General features: G+C 39.5%; 4 protein-coding genes across 5 annotated transcripts; 2 read left to right on the top strand and 2 right to left on the bottom strand.

The window, feature by feature from the left end:
- Positions 1–327: 327 nt before the first annotated feature.
- apex1 (apurinic/apyrimidinic endodeoxyribonuclease 1) lies at positions 328–3,718 on the bottom strand. The gene is made up of 5 exons (XM_039667805.2): positions 3,566–3,718; positions 3,094–3,213; positions 2,846–3,009; positions 1,672–1,864; positions 328–1,390 (listed from the first exon to the last, which is right to left on the bottom strand). The coding sequence occupies exons 2-5, from the start codon at positions 3,152–3,154 to the stop codon at positions 876–878; spliced, it is 933 nt and encodes a 310-aa protein (XP_039523739.1). The 5' UTR covers positions 3,155–3,213; positions 3,566–3,718; the 3' UTR covers positions 328–875.
- A 143-nt stretch (positions 3,719–3,861) lies between these two features.
- On the top strand, positions 3,862–6,545 carry osgep (O-sialoglycoprotein endopeptidase). 2 transcript variants are annotated; one of them, XM_039667800.2, is made up of 12 exons: positions 3,862–3,918; positions 4,253–4,375; positions 4,480–4,599; positions 4,678–4,853; positions 5,008–5,103; positions 5,238–5,287; positions 5,391–5,469; positions 5,562–5,627; positions 5,721–5,811; positions 5,889–5,964; positions 6,085–6,183; positions 6,416–6,545. In XM_039667800.2, exons 2-12 carry the CDS (start codon positions 4,261–4,263, stop codon positions 6,453–6,455), a joined length of 1,008 nt encoding a protein of 335 aa, XP_039523734.2. In that variant the 5' UTR covers positions 3,862–3,918; positions 4,253–4,260; the 3' UTR covers positions 6,456–6,545. The 2 variants fall into 2 exon arrangements, with proteins under 2 accessions (XP_039523734.2, XP_039523735.2); XM_039667801.2 differs by having other exon boundaries at positions 3,885–3,918; positions 4,256–4,375.
- Positions 6,546–7,869: 1,324 nt separating this feature from the next.
- On the bottom strand, positions 7,870–11,578 carry LOC120476644 (uncharacterized). The gene is made up of 4 exons (XM_039667808.2): positions 11,420–11,578; positions 9,795–10,517; positions 9,669–9,701; positions 7,870–8,649 (listed from the first exon to the last, which is right to left on the bottom strand). The coding sequence occupies exons 1-4, from the start codon at positions 11,529–11,531 to the stop codon at positions 8,600–8,602; spliced, it is 918 nt and encodes a 305-aa protein (XP_039523742.1). The 5' UTR covers positions 11,532–11,578; the 3' UTR covers positions 7,870–8,599.
- Positions 11,579–12,791: 1,213 nt separating this feature from the next.
- On the top strand, positions 12,792–18,278 carry LOC120476575 (GTPase IMAP family member 8). Its single transcript, XM_039667690.2, has 5 exons — positions 12,792–12,978; positions 13,653–14,336; positions 14,647–15,363; positions 16,095–16,784; positions 17,109–18,278. Exons 1-5 carry the CDS (start codon positions 12,948–12,950, stop codon positions 17,888–17,890), a joined length of 2,904 nt encoding a protein of 967 aa, XP_039523624.2. The 5' UTR covers positions 12,792–12,947; the 3' UTR covers positions 17,891–18,278.
- The last annotated feature ends 1,687 nt before the right edge of the window (positions 18,279–19,965 follow it).

Consider the following 19,965-nt stretch of genomic DNA (forward strand, 5'->3'; position numbering starts at 1 on the left):
TATTAATATTCATAAGCAACGTCAACGCCTGCCATTGGCGAACGTCGTGTGACGTAATTGCCGTTCATGAGTGATATAATTCAGCAGTCTGCAGTTTAAATCCCTCCGTTGCTTAAGAATCAAGTTAATCTAATTAAATTATTATTTAACATTATGGCACTAAAGATTGGAAAACACTATAAATGTTGAAAGTTGTATTGTATTCAACTAAAATTTTATAACTTTAATGTAATTTTTACTACTGCTCGTTGTACTTTAATGTTTGTTAATGACTTTAACTAGAATTATACAACTTAAAAAAAAAAAAAAAAAAGATCAGAGACTTACTCTTTTTTATATATAAACTACTTTATTTCAAATCTTTGTGATATATGTAAGATTTAACTACAACTAAGTTCACTAAGTTGGGAGTCTTGTAAAATCCAATGGTTAAAATAGCACCAAAGACAAAATCCAAAAACATAATTTCACATCATACATCGTCGTAAATCAAGGTACTTTACAAGCTTCAAAACATGTTATTATCAGCACTGAGATGTATGTAATATGGCAGGGTGTTGTCATTTAGAGAACAGGAATTTTTCAAAACATTTTAGTGTCAAAACAATCTATCAATCTGATTTCAAGAGAGCAATAATAGCATATTGAACCAAATCTGCAAACCTACAAGACAATTTGATTAACCAACTATGACTTTTTTAACATTTGTTTGCAGCACACATATTCCTATAATTGAACATGTATTTGGTATTTAGAAAGAAAATGCTAATCTAGGACTAATAGGACTGACTAGACCCTTCTGTGTATATGCATAAAGCACTAATATGTTAACTCTCTTTATGGAACTGATTGGTTGTGGCCCTGAGAAACCTCACCTACACAGCCAAATACAGGGTAATAGGACAGTGGTCACTTCCCATGGCCGTGTTTCGGATCTTGCTGTCACACAGACCCGGAAGCAATGCAGCCGACAACACAAAGTAGTCCAAACGCCAGCCGACGTTTTTGGCTCGAGAGTTCATCATGTAGGTCCAGAAGGTGTAGGCATTGGCTTGCTCCGGATACAGTTCCCGGAAACTGTCGGTGAAACCGGCCTCAAGAAGCTGAGTGAAGCCCTCACGCTCCTCGGGGGTGAAGCCTGCATTCTTGCGGTTACCCTTGGGGTTTTTAAGATCGATCTCTTGGTGGGCCACATTCAGATCGCCACACAGCACCAGGGGCTTGCGCTGGTCCAAGCTGACAAGGTAAGCCCGGAAATCCACGTCCCAGGTCTTGCGGTAGTCCAGACGCACCAAACCACGGCTGGCATTGGGCACATACGCCGTGACCAGGAAGAAAGATGGAAACTCAGCAGTGATAACTCGGCCCTCTTTATCATGTTCCTCTTTACCTATTTTCAAGCAGAAAGAGATATTAAGCTTCCAGAAAACTAAGGAACTAAGAAAACGCATGCAGTTCAGTTTATTAACCGTTTCAGTTAAGTTTCAGTTCCCATTGAGTTCCATTGTATCTTCAAAATATATTTTTACATTACCCAGAAAAAAATAAATACATACAGGTTTGAAATGGCTTTCAATTTTTGAGAATTTTGATTTTTTTGATGGACAATCCCTAATACTACAAAAAATATCTATGTTTTTTTCCAAGAATAACATCCCTTGTAACACTTACCAATACCATAGGTGACACTGAGGGGTTCAGTCTTGCAGAGCATGGCCACTCCACTGTAACCCTCTTTATCCTCTGATCCAGCCCAATACTTGTGTGGATACTCGGGCATTTCAGTGATCTCAGAAGGCAGGGCTTTCTCAGCACACTTGGTTTCCTGCAGACACAGCACGTCTGGGTCTTCCTTACGTACCCACTGCAAGCAGACAACAAAGGAGGGGAAAATAGTCCATATTAACAGACTAACACAAATGCAAAATAAAGAGACAGAGATGGGTTAGAGTGTTCAAGAAGGACCATAACAAACATAAAAAAAAACAACAATTGTAAAACAATTGTCAAAGTGTCCCTTTTACACTTTTTCAGATATTACCTATCATGTAGTGTGGCATAAAACTGTTTACGAATATAAAAGCGCAGCAAAGTTTCAAAGATCTAAGGGCAGATAAATTGAGTTATTGTCTCCCAAACGAAAAAAACCAATTCTGAACTGCCAGAAACATTTAGTAGACGCCTTTTTCCAAAGCGACTTACAAATGAGGACTAAAGCAAGCGAGCGAGTAGACCAATCACAACAGACTGGGCCACTCCAAATATAGGTGTCTGCAGGACAGTAACCGCCCTGTCCCAAATGGCACACTTCATATGCACTTTCATTCTTGTGTTACAATGGCTGCCGCGTGTGCGTGTCCGTGATACCGTAGTGTAGGGTGTCCCATTTTGCATTTTAGGTCTCAGAAGGGTGTGTGAGAACACCCCCTTTGCAGTCGATATGCCCCCTCGATAAGCACTGATGCGAGATCCACAGCAGACTTTGAAAGTTATGTCACAAAAGTGCAGACTCGTAGGAAGACCACAAGTACTTAGGGTGCCATTTGGGACAGGGCCTAATAGGAGTTACCAGATCAGTGGACGAGGCCATAAACAGAGGGGTGTTTATGACCACGTTACCTGATTTTTCCACACAAAGTGAGGGTAGGATTTAAGGGTGGGGTCAGGTGAAGGGTTTAGAGACTGAAGGGTTTAGAGACTGAAAAAAACGTGAGAAAAAAAGTTCGGGTGCTTTTTGATCTTGGATGCATGAAAATCTATTGAAGGAGACTCAAAAACAAAATTATGAACCTTAAAATTAGCATTACAGGGGCACTTTGAATGTTGAATGCATGTGATCTCTTACATCAAGGCCATTCTTTTTGACCCATGCCCGCAGACCATCCACATTCCAGGAGGTGATTTTCATGTTGGCTGCACGGTCATCTTTACTGGTCATCTTGTCTGGAGGATCTTCATACAGAATTGGGACCTCTGGCTCTTTCCCCTTTTTCTCTTTCTTTGCAGGTGCTGTGACAGAAATGTTAATGTTATCTGATGTAATCTGTAAAGGATGCCAGCTCTTTTTCTTATATAGGTTTTAAAACACTGTACCAGTTCCATTGCCAGTCTCCCCATCCACAGCTTCCTCGTTCTTCTTGGCTCTTTTGGGCATGTTTACAGTTGTTTTAAGACCACACACACGAAAGAAACTGACGGCACACACACGTACACCTACAAGAGAGGACATGCGCAATGGAATGTGTAAATGTTCAATGCATCGTGCTCTGCAAGCTATGCAACAGTCTACAACAAAGACCGTAAGAACGTAATTAATTCGAACACAAGCAATCATAAAACTTACATAAACTAAAATGCATGTGCTTGCAGTGTGCTGAAATAACGAACGAACATAAATTATAAAATTGACTTAACATTCGATAAATTGGCCACAAAATGCGGCCTGAATGAATGAAACAATAAGAACCAACTTCTCGCACGCTCAGATGTTGGACATGTTTACATTAATTTTAATGTAATTTTTAGTAAATTTGCATTGTATTATATAAAGATAGCTCTTTCTTACCAAACACTTTAATCTTTAGTTGAGATTACACTGAGAGCTCAATCTGAGCAGGACTATGAATTACTCTACACAGACTGGCACGACGCTTTTTTGCATCGTGCATGAGGCTCACGCTCCCCATTAAGAGGTGTCCGCGATATTGCCTGACTAAAACAAGCATTTAAACAAATGAATACCATAGATTAACTTTCAGGATATTAGAAAGATTTTTTTGTTTAAATTTTTTTTTATTTTAAATACATTCATATTGCTTAAATAAATATTATCCCACAAATATATCTATCAATTTCATCTAGGCATATTGTGAAAGTCCTTTTAACTGTTGTTATGGTCTTGCTGCCAACGAGAGTGTGGTAAGTGTGAAGAAGATGTGGAAATTAAGAGATTAAGCAAGTCAGAATTCTATATATAATTATTTTTAGTACATGCATTAGTATAATTAACCAAACCTATGATAATCCCGGTATCTTAATCAATATTATTAATGACAGACTCTTTTATTGAACGGCACGCGCCACATAGCTGACAGCCAGACATCAGCAGAATAAATTAAACTCCATTCATATAACATATAAAATCAAGTTTAAGTGTATATGTTAAACCTGTTCATTTAATATTGCATTCACAATATAAGAAGAGCACTTTTGTGAATCATTTAATCAAATAATTCCTGTTTCATTCTCAAAGAAGACACCATGACAGTGGTGATTGGATTTGAAGGCAGTGCTAATAAGATTGGTGTGGGTATCATCAGAGATGGGGAAGTTCTGTCAAACCCCAGGCGCACGTACATCACCCCACCTGGCCAAGGTGAGCTCATCAGACCTCACCAGTGAACAGTGTCATTTTATATAAAATGTGCCACCATGATTTCTTAGTACTATTTTATTATTGCTTTCTTATGATCTTCTCAGGGTTCCTACCTGGCGAGACGGCCAAACACCATCGCAGTGTGATTCTCACTGTCCTCCAGGAGGCGCTTGATGAAGCTGGGCTGAAATCTGCAGAGATTGACTGTGTGGCATACACTAAAGGTGAATGGTTTCACTTACCCGTAGAATACTGTGCATTTTTCCACACTACTCCGCTCATCAAATATCTCTGTTGCACAGGGCCAGGAATGGGGGCCCCTCTGGTGACAGTGGCAGTTGTGGCCAGGACAGTCGCCCAGTTGTGGGGCAAGCCATTGCTAGGGGTGAACCACTGTATTGGGCACATAGAAATGGGCCGTTTGATCACCAATGCCCAAAACCCCACTGTACTATATGTGAGCGGAGGAAATACTCAGGCAAGAATTGAAAAGTCTTACACATTGAACAAAACATTTGTTTTTTAAAATTAGTATAATATATACTTTATTATATAACATATACTATAATATCAAGTGAAGACAAGTCAGTGTTATATCCTTCTTCATTTCATTACATTGCAATTCTCTTCAGGTTATTGCCTATTCTGAAAAACGTTACAGAATATTTGGAGAAACTATCGACATTGCTGTGGGAAACTGCCTGGACCGCTTTGCCAGGGTCATCAAGGTCAGTGTTTAATAAACCTCAAAACACATATGCAGAATCTTATGTTTGTTTGGTTGATAACCATGTAGGAGGATTGAAAAATATATTTTGATGATTTGGTTTGTGTAATTATAAGATTTTACCTGTATTCACAGATATCAAATGATCCAAGTCCTGGATACAACATTGAACAGATGGCAAAGAAGTAAGTTTCCATGCACTTTAATGGTTCATGTACACGCATTAAATATCCAAATTGTGTAAAAGCACTTGGTTGATTTATGTAAATGTATATATGCTTTCTTAAGGGGAACCAAGTTTATAGAGCTGCCATATACGGTGAAGGGTATGGATGTGTCATTTTCTGGGATTTTGTCTTATATAGAGGTGAGATGAATGGCTGAGAGAAGCATTTCTTTTGTTTCTTAAAATTCTGTTTGCAGTTCTTATTTTCCCTTGATAATTTTGTTCATATACAGGACGCTGCTCACAAAATGTTGAGTACAGGTCAGTGCACACCTGAGGATTTGTGTTTCTCCCTACAAGTGCGTATTTGAACCTCTGCCCATCATGCTTCCAAAAGATACACATTAATTTATGATTATGAGAAGTGACAAATAATAGCATGTGATTGACAGGAGACTCTGTTCGCTATGCTGGTGGAGATCACAGAAAGAGCCATGGCTCACTGCGGCTCTCAGGAGGTTCTGATCGTCGGTGGAGTCGGCTGTAAGAGCTACATATGTGTTTAGACTCATTGCAGCACTGGGTCTCTGCATTGCATCTGAATGTGTGCTGTTTTGTAGGTAACATGCGTCTGCAGGAGATGATGGCGGTCATGTGTAAGGAGAGAGGTGCTCGAATATTTGCCACGGATGAAAGGTGAGAAAGGATCGCCTTCTTTGGGGATGTCACTGATGAAAGACCTCCTGATAGCTTGTTCTCATTACACTGAGTCAGTGTCATGGTTGTAAATCTCTTCATGTGATAATGTGCCTTCAGGTTTTGTATAGACAATGGAGCAATGATTGCACAGGCCGGTTGGGAAATGTTCCGCTCGGGTCACGTCACAGAGCTGTCAGACTCCTGGATTACACAAAGGTAAACAACTTAACAAATAACCATCACATCCTGAAGCTAGGCATTCGGTTGATAAAACGCTTTGCTTTGTGCATGTTTTTTGCTTCCCATAAAAGATAACAGTGCTGTTTTGTCATTAGGCTACTGATTTTTCCATTGGATGCTGAGATTAAATATAGATCCAAGATAGCAGTTGTTTCTCTTGTTAAACCGTGACTGTGATTATTCATTAGCATTCGATTGTGTTCCACAGGTACAGAACAGATGAAGTAGAGGTCACATGGCGAGACTGATGTTTTTGCTGCAACTGATTACTTATCAATATAATTTGCACTAAATGTCAAATTGTAATTCCTTTTTTTCAATAAAGTCCATGATCCCATAATTCAATATTCATTTTCACACCATTGATAGAAAAAGTATTTTACAGTTCTGTTGTACATACTATGTACTTATAACTAGGTACCAACAATAAACCAAAACAAACATTGACCTACAGCTCAAATCATTTGATAGCATGATGTATTTTGCTGTATAAAAGCATTATACATTACTTACAATCATGCATCAATATCATTGGGCAATGGGCAATATGGCATCATTAAATACTGGTGGTGGTGAATCAGCAAAGACGCCTTATTTAATACAAAACGTTGTGACTAGTCATAGCAGGTGAAGTAAATATCGTCGATCATCTCCAAACAATGCCAGATATTAAAGTCTGGGTAGATTAGATGGTAAGCAAACAATCAATTCTTGCAATCATGGGAATAAAGATATGAGTGACTTTGTCAAGGGTTAAATTGTGATGGCAAGGCGACTGGGTCGTATTTATGAAACAGCAAGGCTTGTGGGTTTCAGCATTGTTCCAAGGCGGGACAAACCACAAACCAGTGACAGTATTGGGCACCCAAGGCTCATCGATGCACGAGGGCAACTAAGGCTATCCCATCTGGTCAAAGCCAACAGAAAGTAAATTTTAGTGATGGTTATGGGATGAATTTTATCAAAAACTTACACCAATCAGAATGCCTAGGATGGTCCCCGTCCACCATCAAAAGCACCCACAATGGGAATGCGAGGGTCAGAGCTAGGCCTCAGAGCAGCAGAAAAAACGTTGCCTGGGCCGATGAGTCCCGTTTTCTTTTACATCACATGGACGGCAGTGTATGCTGTTTACCTGGGGAAGTGATGGCACCAGGATGCACTGTGGTACGACAACAAGACCTTGGAGGGAGTTTAATGCACTGGGCAATGTTCTGCTGGGAAACCATGGACATTTATCTGGATTTAAATATGACATCCCAAATACCTAAAAAATTGTTGCAGACCAAGAAAAACCTTTCATAACGATGGTGTTCCCTGATAGAAGTGGCCTCCTTCAGCAGGATAATGAACTCTGCATACATAGTTCAGGAATGGTTTGAAGAACATGATTAAGAGTTCAAGATGTTGCCCTGGCCTCCAAATTCCCCAACTGTGGGTCCACTTCGCAACTTACAGCACTTGAAGGATCTGCTGCTTCAGTCTTGGTGCCAGAAACACAGTCCAACGAGTCCATGCCTTGATAGGTCAGAGATTCATCACTTTTTATTACAACCCATGCAGACAAGCGGTTTACAAGTACAAATGGGTTCCTAAAATACTAAATATCCATTATATTATTTCAGATACATTTCTGGAATGTACAAAAACCAGAAGACCATGGAATATTTTAACAAGTTTATTCATTTTTATTATGCAACACTGTTCGATTAAATCTCTGAACACCTTCCAGTGTAAATTATTTGTATGTTTCCAAAAAAAAAAAAAAAAAAAATTGAGGTCATACACAGCAACGGATTCCTATTAGGATTCATGACCGACATTCAATCTGGGTGAAATATATATATTAAAAAACAGCATTAAGACCAATAGACATTTGAAGGTGCTGCCATAACGTGCCAGCTGCACCTCTGTAAACTTCATGAGAACAATTTTTTGTGGGAAGAAAGGGATTATTGTGGGAGGGAAGACTGATGAAAAAGACATTCTGGATTTGGTTCTAAAAACAAGCTCAGTCATTAGAGAAAGGGATGACGTGTTCAACTACAGGTCAGAAAGTGCTTGACTTAACCACTCGCACACACGTAGGAACAAGGGAGGAATAAAAGGGATTTCTTAACTGTAAAACTGCAGTTCACTGAAATAAAATTGCAGCTTGATAACGCTTTTTTTTCCTTAAAAGAGACAATCCTCCACCATTAAAATGACAGAGGTATGCAGAGGGACTCTACGCCTGAGGCAGACTCTGTTGTAAGGCAACCGAGAAGTCCAAGACATTGACCTTCAAAGGGGAACAAGTCCAAAGTGTCTCGGTAGAAATGTTGAAGGGACGATAACCTGAGTGCGGGGTGTGTCGCGTATGTGTGTGTTTGTGAAGCTGTGTTAGTGTGTGCTAGGCGGGCGACTCCAGGGCATTCTTGTACCAAACAACTTTTCTAGGGTCTGAAAAACAAAGAGAGTCTGTTAATGGCAATCTGAAAATGATCTCTTTCATGGATATTAATAATAGTGGTAAACCGATATAACCAACCAAATCAGCCAATATTTGGCATTTATAATTACTGGCTTGGGCAGGTACGTTTTCTGTTTTGCTAATGTGTCGGAAGTGGTACTTTTATTTTGACAAACGCAGAGTGTCTTAGGGCTCATTTCCTTTCAATGGTGCGGTACGCAGTTATTTCTGTTGCCACTGTCAAAAGTTATCAATTGAAAAATGCTAAACCATACCCCTTTTTCGGTACGTTTCCATTGGGGTACCTAGCACAGCGGTAGGGCACTTAAAGGGTGGAGCTAGACTCACTGCAGAATGTGGATTGGATGACACCATTTTTTAATATACAGTTGAAATATACTACTATTGTTGTTACTGTGCCAAGAAATGTAGTTACCAGTTTTTCAGGCTAGAATGTACTTGTTCAAAGCTCAAATCTGTTGTTTATTTATAAAGACTTATGAAAATTTGATACAGGCTGTGAGATCCATTCCAGACTATCACCAGAAGACCGGATCAGGGTTTACCGTCCCGCTCAGTGGAAACGAGCCATTAGCTCCAGTTTTCATTGGTTTACTGTCTGTCTAACAGTTCTGTACAATACATTATTATAAAAGAACTGTTAAACAAAGAAAGTAGATGTTATATGCAAAAAGTCTAACCTTCCATTCTTTTCTATAGTTGGTAACAGATGCAAATGCTGTAATAATTACCCACCATTTCAGCAAATATGCAATTATGATTTAAACAAGCTTTTGAAAATCGAATAAACCTTTAACAAATCTTGCAAACTCAATCTGTAGACTGCATAAAAATATTTACTCTTTGTGTAACAGTTGGTGCAGACAAGAAAGTTCAGCTTCACGGTCATATATATTATCCCTGCTCTAAGGTGTCAGCATTTGCCGTCAAAAAAAAAAAAATATATATATATATCGGTCGACCACTAAATGAAATTTAAGACACCAACCTTGTTTTTGTTGCCATAATATTGCGTTCCATTCTGCGGATTAATAGAAAAGAATCAGTGAGATAAAGCATAGTGATATTAGACAAACCTCAATGCCTTGTGTAACCACAACTGTATGGGTCTTACCTTGTGTGTGATACTCCAAGGCTTCTTCCAAGTGGCGACAGCTAAGCAGCAGCTCCTCTGAACTCTCAGAGCCTCTCTGGACCTGACTGGGCAGAGACTCTGAGGGTTTAACAGTTACCTCTCCAGCTACTGGATGGACAACCGGACTCTTCTCCTGGGGAACATCTGCTTCTGGGCCGTCGCTGATGAAACTCAGTCCCCACTGGTTCTGCAGCAAAACCCCAATTCCAGGTGGCTCTTCTGCCGCCCCAACAGAACCTCCTCCTGCCTTCACCTTGGAGGCGTAGCTGACGGCCGGCTGCAGTTTGGCAGGGCTGTCTTTCACAGGGAAAGCAGGTGGAGGTTTAAGCAAAGACAAGCTGTTGTCCACCCATCGTTCTTTCAGACCGGTTCTGGAGTGTCTCTCATCTGAACGTGGCCCCACTCTCGGGCCGTCTCGTCGAAAGCTTCTTGCTTTATTCTGGGTGCGACGCTCTCTATCGCGGCTCGCTATGAAGGTCTGGGTGTGGCCCACGCCATTAAGTGAACCTTCCAGGCTACTTGGTGAGGCTTGACGTTTATCCATCCCAGAGGAACAGCCCCCTCCTCCCCCTCCGCAGCTGCCAGAGCCGGGAGAGAGGCGACGGTTTCGGATCTGTGGTTCTGATTTAGGGGGTGACACTAGGACAGCCGGATCACACAAGGGGTCGGACTCGCACACTGCATTGTTTGACTCCCAAGTACCTAAAGAATTAATCAAATCCAATTATTCAATCATGAAACTGATGGAAACATTCAGTTGTCCAAAATATTGAGTTTGAATCTAATGTTAATTTGATCAAATCAAACCCTAACAATTTCCATTACATTAATATATTGCAAAATTCCATTACATTAATAAGTGTGTTATGGTGTAACATAAATCTTAAAACCAGTGCATGGGAGGAAAGCAAACAAATGTCCCAAGCAAAGTAATGAGTCTTGAATCAGTGAGCCGTAGCAAGAAGTAACTAGAAATTTCTATCAGTCGCCTCCTTCACACATCTTCAAACTCAGAAAGGACTAACCGGAAAAACTAGGACAGCTCAGTAAAATATTTTCTACTAACTTATACGTTTATTAATAACATTTCATTACAGATAGTGACGTTTTGGATACACGTTTTTACAGCACTGTTCTGGATACGACACTAACACGCAGACATTGGCACACATTTGATATAGGCTAAAATGACTAAATAAACGGCTTTGTAAGTCTAACCAACTAAAATATAGTAAAATATTAGTCAAAATATCATCAGAAACGTTTAAATGTTTAAGTGTGTCGACATTGCTAACGCTAACACCAGGCCGCTTATGTTTGGATATTTAGCGCCCATAACAACCGCCTTCAGCTGAACAAACCCGAAGCTTCAGTTTAAATAACAGCCACTACTTCACTACTATTTCTAATCAGATCATTAAAAAATATAAACCACAACAACGAAAGATTTTAGTGACCTCGGAAAGATCCAGAAATAAAGTTTCATAAGTCTCGAGAGCTCATTCCGTCCCGCTCGAGCACCAACAACTTAACTTCATATTGCAAGACGCTCCCGCAATTTAACATCCAAATCAAGCCAAATACAATTTAAAGACGACACATACCTGTTTTGATATGCATCTCGGTGTGGTAAATCCGTGTTTTAAGAGCAGTTTGGACTTTATTGTGTGTGTACGTGAGTATGTCGCACAGCGGCGTGTTGCTTAATACGATCATACGGAAGTGACAGTCACCAGGGGGAAATGGGGCGATGACAATTTCCGGTGTGCTGATGGCGCGAAGAAGAGAGGGAACGGCTTGTCAGAGCTGATTTGAAATTTTGTTATGGATGATAATTTGAAAAATCTCTCCATTATCTAGATTTTCATGTAGTTTGCCATTAAATTAGAAGCAAACTTAAAAGAAATGTATATTTATGTACAATTAAACTCAATCACTTGATTTTATAAAACGGGGTCAAATGTCATTAACAGAATAGGCCATATAGGTTTTAAATATGGTTTAAAATTATCTAAGAAAAACCCTATTAGGCTATATTTTATGTTTTAGAAAGGAATACAAAAAAGATCCATGCAATGGCGATGATAGTGTAGCCTACCAAAACAAATGGACCAAAAATGTTGATGACTCATCCTGCACTACAAAGATTATTGTCCAATAAAATGCTCTTTAGAATGAGAATGTCCTTTCCTTAATGCAACTTGCAACTGATTAGCTAGTAGCACATCATTGTTTCAAGATCTACTGTAGCCTATAGTATACCAATAGTTCATGGGGTCTTTGAGGAAAGAGAAAAGTTGGCATGCATGTAGATAAATAAAAATCTCAGGAGTTTAAACCCTGTCTCACCATCAGTGTCGATTCTGTCCTCTCAATCAATGTGTTTTGTTTTTCCGCAAATGTGTCATGAGCTACTCCTGGTTTCCTCTCTGATTCTCCCCTCAAGTTTCTGGTTATTTCCCTTGTGGCCTTTCCTGGTCTCTCCAAATGAATATCTCCTGTCTTCATACCTCAGATTTTTTGTTGCTTTCCCTCAGTTTCTTGACCTCTTGCCTTATGGAGTGCATGATCAAGCTTATCTGTGTTTTTCTGTTTGTATTGTATTTCGTCACTCACTTGAGGAAGACACTCAGATTTGCTGATTGTTTGTGGTATTTGGTTTAAGCTGTAATTGTTGTGAACGTTGCCCTTCTCTCTGTGATCAGTCTCTCTGAAACAATCAAAATGTAACATAACAAAGATAAAACTAGTTCGGTTAGTAAATTCATGATATCATGATGACAGTGACAATAATAAATGCAATAGTAATTCTACAATGGAATAGCTTTCATATTTCTTTTTTCAGAGCAAGACATTTGGGGGGAGAGATCTGATTAAAAAGAATAAGCATAACCTCAAAAATTATATGGCTCTGTTGTGTATGAAGGAGTGGCATTTTGGTATTTCACTAAACTTTGGACCCATGGAAAAGGTTGACGTTACACTTGTTCCAATACACACCTAACGATGATTCACTTGTGTTGCACTTTTCCACTGGAAAATTACAATAAAAAAATACAGGAGTTTTTTAACATGCGAGCCAATACAGATGAATTGTGTTTTTGAATATATAAAACATCTTTATGACCTATTATGGCTCTAAAAGGAACTTCACAGGATCAAAGTAAGTTTTTTGTAAATTTCATATTTAATCTTTTTTTTTTTTTACAAATGTCTTCACAGACAATGTTCACAATAATTAATTGGGGGGAAGTGGGGGGTGATTCGTGACATGTACCACACAGGTTTTTATATTTATACCATGGTACTGTAAGTACTCACCATTTGAGTCAGTATTTGTATATTTTAGTGAAGTGCATGTTCCAGCTGTGGGTCATATTGGGTATGTCTTTATGTATAAGTATTTGCATAAACTTTAATGTGTAATTTCAGGTTATATTTTAACTTCTTCTCGTCTCACAGTCTTGTCTTTTTCTTGAATTATTAATCTGCAAAGACTTGGGGACAATAGAAGCACTGCATAACATGTGCATTTTGGAAGATGAAAAAATATGTTCCAAGAATGTTTGTCTATCGCTCCCATTAAGTTATAAAAACACTCTTTCTGAATGTTCAAAAATAACGTTTTTGTGCTAACGTTCTTTGAGAACGTTTTTAAAGATCAGATAACTGACCAAACATTCTATTAAAGTTTTTTGAAGAATGTTTGTTCATGAATTTAATTTTAGCTAAAGTTCTAAGAACATCTCTGTTCGCTGCATTAATCTGAGTTCTGAATAATATAATGTCTTCTAATCTAAAACATTGAAAATATATCACACTTGTCTCTTAATCAAGGGAATGTGCAGCATCTGTTCGAGTTGAGGATCATCCTACTTGGAGGCCGAAATTCTGGAAAGAGCTTAGTGGGAAATGCTATCTTAAACCAAGAAGAGTTTGTCCTCCATGAACGGACCACTTGCCTAAAAAGAACAGCCGAAGTACAAGGGAGAAGTGTGACGGTGGTGGATACCCCAGGTTGGTGGTGTGACTTCTCAGCACAAGACACACCAGAGCTGGTCAGGAGAGAAATCAAACACAGCGTCTGTCTGAGTCTCCCAGGGCCTCATGTCTTTCTCCTGGTGGTGAAAACAGACTCTGTGTTCATAGAAAAGCGAAGGAGAGCCATAGAAAAGCATCTTGAGCTCTTCAGAGATAAGGTTTGGAGTCACGTTCTGGTGCTGTTCACAAAAAGCAAAAACTCATTTGAGGATCTTGTTCATGCATCAGGTAAACCCCTCCAGTGGCTCCTGAAGAAATGCAGTGGCAGGTTTCATGTTCTTGATACACAGAAAACATGCAATACGACCCAAGTAATGGAACTGATGGGAAAAATCGACAAGATGGTTGCAGAAAATGAAAGACAACATTTTGAAATGGATGTAAAGGCTTTACAGGAGATAGAGGATATGAAGAGGGAAGTGGAGCTCAAGGCTCATCAAAGACTAATGAAGATACAGAAACAGAGATCTACTCTGAAGGGTGAGTTTTAAAATAAGATACACTAAAACAATAAATGTGCCATTAAAAGACAATTATGTAATATTATCGATTTATCTAAATGTAGGAAATTAAACTGAGCTGGGTAATGACACTAACCAAGCTAACAAAATTTGTTTTGTTAATGTTCATGTTTAGTTCATAACTTTGAGAGAACCCTTAAACTATGCATTTTACAAGATTACCAGTGTTTAGTATTTGTATCAAGTGCTATATAAGTAAATGTGACTTTACAGTATTTTATCAGTTGCATTTTATTGTAAAACTGAATTGTTTTTCTTCCTCCCTTCAGTGCACTCATCTCATCACCATAACATAAGACTCGTCCTGCTTGGAGCAAAGGGCTCAGGGAAGAGCTCGACAGGAAACAGCATTCTAGCAGCAGGAAGTGACCTAAGCTTTACAGCAAAGAAGCGGACCACGCGGTGCATGAAGAAAACGTTCACAATGTTGGAAAGAGAGGTCACAGTGGTGGACACACCTGGCTGGTGGATGAACTACTTTACCCAGGATTCTTCAGCTTTTGACAGACAAGAAATCGCCAACAGTGTTTATTTGTGTCCACCCGGTCCCCATGCTTTCCTTTTGGTGGTGCGGTTGGACAGGTCATTCACAGAGATCTACAGGAGAGCCATTGAAGAGCATGTAGAGCTTGTTGGTAAGGACGTCTGGAATCACTCTATAGTGCTGTTCACCTTTGGTGACTGGCTTGGTGACACAACCATTGAGCAGTACATTGAAAGCGAAGGAAAGGCCCTTCAGTGGCTCGTGGAGAGATGTGGAGACCGCTACCATGTGCTAAACAACAAAAGCCTTGGGAATAAGTTCCAGACAACAGAGCTACTGGAGAAGATAAAGGAGATGATATCAGGAAATTGCGTGAGACACTTTCAAACAGATGAGAGTCTTTTTAAAGAGATTGAGAGAAAGCGGAAAGTACAGGAAGACATGGCGAAGCTACGGCGTGAAATTGTGCTCAGAAGAAGAGAAAGCTTGAGAGCTTTTAAGAGTAAGTGAGGAATGTTTTCTCCCAGAATCATCTATTAAATTAGACTGTGATACAAAATTTGAGTATGAATTATGCAATGTTGGCATTTGTTTTAAACGGGTGATTCTCTGGAGGTTGAAGATTTAGCTACTCCATGTCAACCTTTCTTGCTCGTTGTGACAACTAACCTACTACTCACATACCATACACATACACACGTCAAAGTGTATGTAAATCATTTCCTGTGAAAGCCACTTGTGTAATAGGTTTACCATAGTATATCAGCATAAGACAAAAATGCGTTTTAGAAGAAGGATTGATGTATTGATTTTTTAAATCAAAAAAGTTCACGCTCATTCTAACTCATAAGACTTTGGTTAACCTTTGAAACACAAATTAAGATATTGTTTATGAAACCTGAGAGGTTTTGCAACCAAAAAATCAAAAAAGATCCAAAAAAAAAGAACAAAGGAATTTTAAAACTAAACCATATGAATAAATGAAGTTAAGTAAACCCCTCAGACTTCACTAAACTATGCCTTTATGACCTTTTTGGATCTTCAAAGTTTTAGTTGCGTGAACTTTTGAACTTTTAATAGTGCGAAGATCTAATCCTAATTTAATCTTTACTGATTTTAGAATCTAATTTCATTCAAAATATAGTTCTAAGTCTTATGGGTTTGGAACAACATAAGGGTGAGTAAATGATGACAGACCTAACCCTTTAAGATTTGTTTTCTTCCTCTTAACAGATCAGGTGCGATTGCCTTCAGCCATAAGAGTTTTCCTCCTGGGCGGCAAGCACTCTGGTAAGACATCATCTGCATGCTGCATTTTGGATAATGATGGACAAGAGGCTGACAGCCAAAAACCCATTAGAGGAACGGTTATGTTCAACAACACAAAGGTTGAGGTCATTGACACAACAGGCTGGACAACTGAGTATCCAGATAATGCAGACTTCAGCAGAAAACTTCTCCATGACTGGGTTTTTGGTTCAGCCAGAGGGATCTGCATCATCCTGCTGGTTGTCAATGCCAGTTCCTCATTTATGCTAAAGAACCTGAAAGCAGCTCAGGACCATCTGCATGTTCTGGGAGGGAAAGCATGGAGCAGCACCATTGTGTTGTTCACGAATGGAGACTGGCTCGGTGATGTTAGCATTGAGGAGTACATTGAAAGTGAAGGAGATGCACTTCAGACACTGGTGGAGAAATGCGGAAATATATACCAGGTTTTCAACAACAAGGTGAAAGACAATGGCACTCAGGTCGCAGAACTGATGCAGAAGATAGAGGAGATGGTGTTAGAGCAGGTGCTAAACAGTGCAGAAAATCAAGGGATCATTAAACAACCTCTACTACATGGCGAATTGAGGTTGAGAGAAAGGATACAGATTGGGGAAGCGCAAACACTACTTAGAAGCTCTACAAACATTCATGGTGAGTTATTCCCCCCCCCCCCCCCCCCATTATTTCTCCTTAGTATATTATGAAAGCTTGTTTTCACCACTGGAAAAAAAGTAATTGTGACTTTAATCTCACAAGTATGGCTCTTTTTCTCAATTATTATCTCTCAATTCTGACTTTTATAACTTGCGATCGAAAATCTCACAATTTTGAGTGAACGATTTTTTTTTTCTTTAAGCTTCCATAGTTTATTGCATATAGTATTTCTGCATTTAAATCATTAGGTTGCATGATTCTGGTATTGAATATTTAAAGTGTTTATAACTCTTTTTGTATTGGGTTACACTGACATTACAGGAGAGCATCAAATGTTTGGGATCTCTACATCCAGTGATCCGAGAATTACCATCACCGATTCCAGCCGTTCGCAAAATGAAGAATCACTGGCCTGCAGGAGTGTCCGATTATGTCGGACCTCGTTACCCAGAAACCTTCATCGAGGACTAGTAGTGGTGCTCAACAGCTCCGAATGGTTTCACCCAAATGAACCATGGATTGGTGTGAATAGGACAGATGGACTTGAAGCAGGCTCTCTTACTGCGCGCCATGTTTCACCAACTGAGCAACCAATGAATATACAACGATTATTCAGGAGTGAATCACAGGAGGAAAAGTTTTGTGGGCCAGCCCTTCCATATTACTGCAACAATACACCTTGCACAGCTCAAACTGCAAAAGAAAGAGCCTTTATGGATTTTGTCCAATCAGAGAGCCTGCAGAACCTAATTGACCAATGTGGTGACAGTAACATTGAGGAGCTGGAGGCATTCATCGATTCTTATTTTGAGATGGTGTGGCAGGAGAAATGCAGCAGCATGAAAACAATAAACTGTGAGAGTTCAGGCATCAATGAGAACGATCAGGGACATCTGGCCTCAATTGACAGGAAACTGTCAAAACTTGACATCCTGGAGGGAATTCAAAGAGAACTGCGGGAGCTGAAGCAAAGCATCAGGCACTTTAGTAGAATGTTCGAGGAACTGAAGGACAGAAGTAAAGAGACACATGACCCCAGCCGACCTTCTGAAGCAACTGCGTCGGCAGAAAGTGAAGAAAGGGGTTGCTCAGATGAAAAGTGAATTGGGCTTTGTAGTACTGAAATGATAAAAAAAATTACTAAAAAAATTAAACATACTGGTTAAAATGGGTCATGACTATAACTTCACAAAACGGAAACAGAAGTTGAGATAGTCTTCCTGATTTTGACATATATCTGAGTGAAATAACTTTTCGAACAAGAAAAAATTTAGCGTGGGACTTTTTTTCCATCAGGAATTTATAGCATTTGTTATTGGTCGATCTCATGTGAGTGACAGGTTGTCCCGCCCTCACACCAATAAACATGTCATCAGAGAGGAAGAGATACTGCAAGAGGGAGGGGAAGATAATGTGAATAAAGATTATGAGGGCACATGAATTTAAAAGCAATTATGTACACTGATAAATAATTTATAATAAATACTACAATATTCCACAAAAAAGAGAACTGTCCGTTTTGATTTCATGGTGCCTTTAAAGTATAAGAAGATTTCTCGCATTTTTCTCTCTAACAGAAAAATAATTCAGAATTAAAATGTCCTAGTTAATAAATCACAAATAGTTCCTTTAATAATAAATATTTTAATACAGAAGGAATCACACAATTCTCTTTCAAAAGTATGATTTGACACACTCTCAAAAGTGCTGGTGGCAGCAGAAAATGTTTTAAATCCTAATCTCGCAGAAGATTTTATATAAAATTTGAAACACACACACACAATATATATACGCACAATATTATGTAGGAAGAAAATACTATGGAAGTCAATGGGTGCCGTCCACACAGTCTAGTTACCGACAACGTTCAAAATATCTTCTTTTGTCTTTGGAACAGCTTGAGAGTAAGTAAATGATAACAAAATTTTGCTAGAACTATTCCTTTAACGTTCCTGTTTTGTTCACAACTTTCAGAGAACCTTACTAGAATATTTAAATGTCAATGTCAGCTTTAAATGTCAATCATGCTTTTATAATAATTTGCAATCAAATCATGTTTAAAATGCTAAAATGTTAAACTAGTTGTTCAATATATTATATAGCCTAGCTACATTTTTTGAAAATAATTTTATGTCAGTCATGCTTTTCCCTGACACGATTGTCTCCTTGGTAAAAAAGTACAGTAGATAAACTAAATTGTTGTGGCAGTTGAAAAGTTGAAAACATACTCGGTTACTAATGTAACTTCGATTACCTGAGAGTAGGGAACGAGTATTGCATAGCTATACACAGTGGGGAACTCCTTTCCTCGAGAATACTGAAGCCTATATTTAAGTGCAGCTGCACAACGAAAACAGAGAGTGTCTAGCTCACCCCTTGGCTGCTACTGCACACCCAATGGCGAGGCGTCTCCACCAAAATGGGCGGAGCTTATGGCTATAAGAGAGCCCAAATTCACCAGGTTTAAACCGACTGAAGTGAAAAACCCTGACAGATTGCGATAAGAGCTAATAATGTGATCACCTGCACTCTGATCGGAGTTGAGAGCGCTTTAGGTACATAGCCATGTCTCGGTTTGAGTGTGACTCTGGAGTCACCAACCCCAAACACCAAGCAGGAAGGGCTCACAGAGAGAGCCTGCAAATCTCCCAAAGTTGAATGTAGTGGCTCGAATAGGGGACCCTTCAGGACCCCAAGGACCGTAGAGAGGTCCCAGGCTGGTATAGATGGAGGCCTGGAGGGATTCATCCTCCTGGCGCCTTTGAGAAAGCGAACGACAAGGTCGTTTCTCCCAAGTGATTGGCCAGCCACAGGAGCATGGTAGGCTGCTATGGCTTCCACCACCACGTATAGCTTTTTTCCGTCAGATAGCCACATGAAAGCACCAACAGAAGAGAATCGGCTTTGAGCTGAGTTGAAGGAACTGTCCGCTGTTTGCAAGGCTCACTCTAGCTGTCTGGCTTGTTTCCATGGCGAATGCTTCAGAGGAGTCAGAGATGTGAAGTGTCGAGAAAATCTGCAATAATGGTGAATTCGGGCTCTCTAATAGCAATAAGCTCGGCTCATTTTGGCGGTCTCTGACATGCGTTGGCGAGCAGTCGCCTGATTGGTTCACGCGTCAGAAGCACCTCACCATTGGGTATGCAGTTCCTCCAGCACAGCCAATGAGTGAGCTAGA

The sequence above is a fragment of the Pimephales promelas genome, chromosome 24 (genome assembly GCF_988280905.1).
Source record: "Pimephales promelas chromosome 24, fPimPro1.hap1.1, whole genome shotgun sequence".
Taxonomy (NCBI): Eukaryota; Metazoa; Chordata; class Actinopteri; order Cypriniformes; family Leuciscidae; genus Pimephales; species Pimephales promelas.

Bases quoted from the DNA above. Each gene is read 5' to 3' on its own strand.
- apex1 (XM_039667805.2), bottom strand. From the start codon at position 3,154: ATGCCCAAAAGAGCCAAGAAGAACGAGGAAGCTGTGGATGGGGAGACT. The intron at 3,010-3,093 runs GTACAGTGTTTT...TTTCTGTCACAG, and splicing joins GGAGACTGGCAATGGAACTG to CACCTGCAAAGAAAGAGAAA. The intron at 1,391-1,671 runs GTAAGTGTTACA...GCTTGAAAATAG, and splicing joins CAGTGTCACCTATGGTATTG to GTAAAGAGGAACATGATAAA.
- osgep (XM_039667800.2), top strand. From the start codon at position 4,261: ATGACAGTGGTGATTGGATTTGAAGGCAGTGCTAATAAGATTGGTGTG. The intron at 4,376-4,479 runs GTGAGCTCATCA...TGATCTTCTCAG, and splicing joins CATCACCCCACCTGGCCAAG to GGTTCCTACCTGGCGAGACG. The intron at 6,184-6,415 runs GTAAACAACTTA...TGTGTTCCACAG, and splicing joins GACTCCTGGATTACACAAAG to GTACAGAACAGATGAAGTAG.
- LOC120476644 (XM_039667808.2), bottom strand. From the start codon at position 11,531: ATGATCGTATTAAGCAACACGCCGCTGTGCGACATACTCACGTACACA. The intron at 10,518-11,419 runs GTATGTGTCGTC...TTAATTCTTTAG, and splicing joins CGAGATGCATATCAAAACAG to GTACTTGGGAGTCAAACAAT. The intron at 9,702-9,794 runs GTAAGACCCATA...ATTAATCCGCAG, and splicing joins CTTGGAGTATCACACACAAG to AATGGAACGCAATATTATGG.
- LOC120476575 (XM_039667690.2), top strand. From the start codon at position 12,948: ATGGCTCTAAAAGGAACTTCACAGGATCAAA. The intron at 12,979-13,652 runs GTAAGTTTTTTG...CTCTTAATCAAG, and splicing joins AGGAACTTCACAGGATCAAA to GGAATGTGCAGCATCTGTTC. The intron at 16,785-17,108 runs GTGAGTTATTCC...CTGACATTACAG, and splicing joins AAGCTCTACAAACATTCATG to GAGAGCATCAAATGTTTGGG.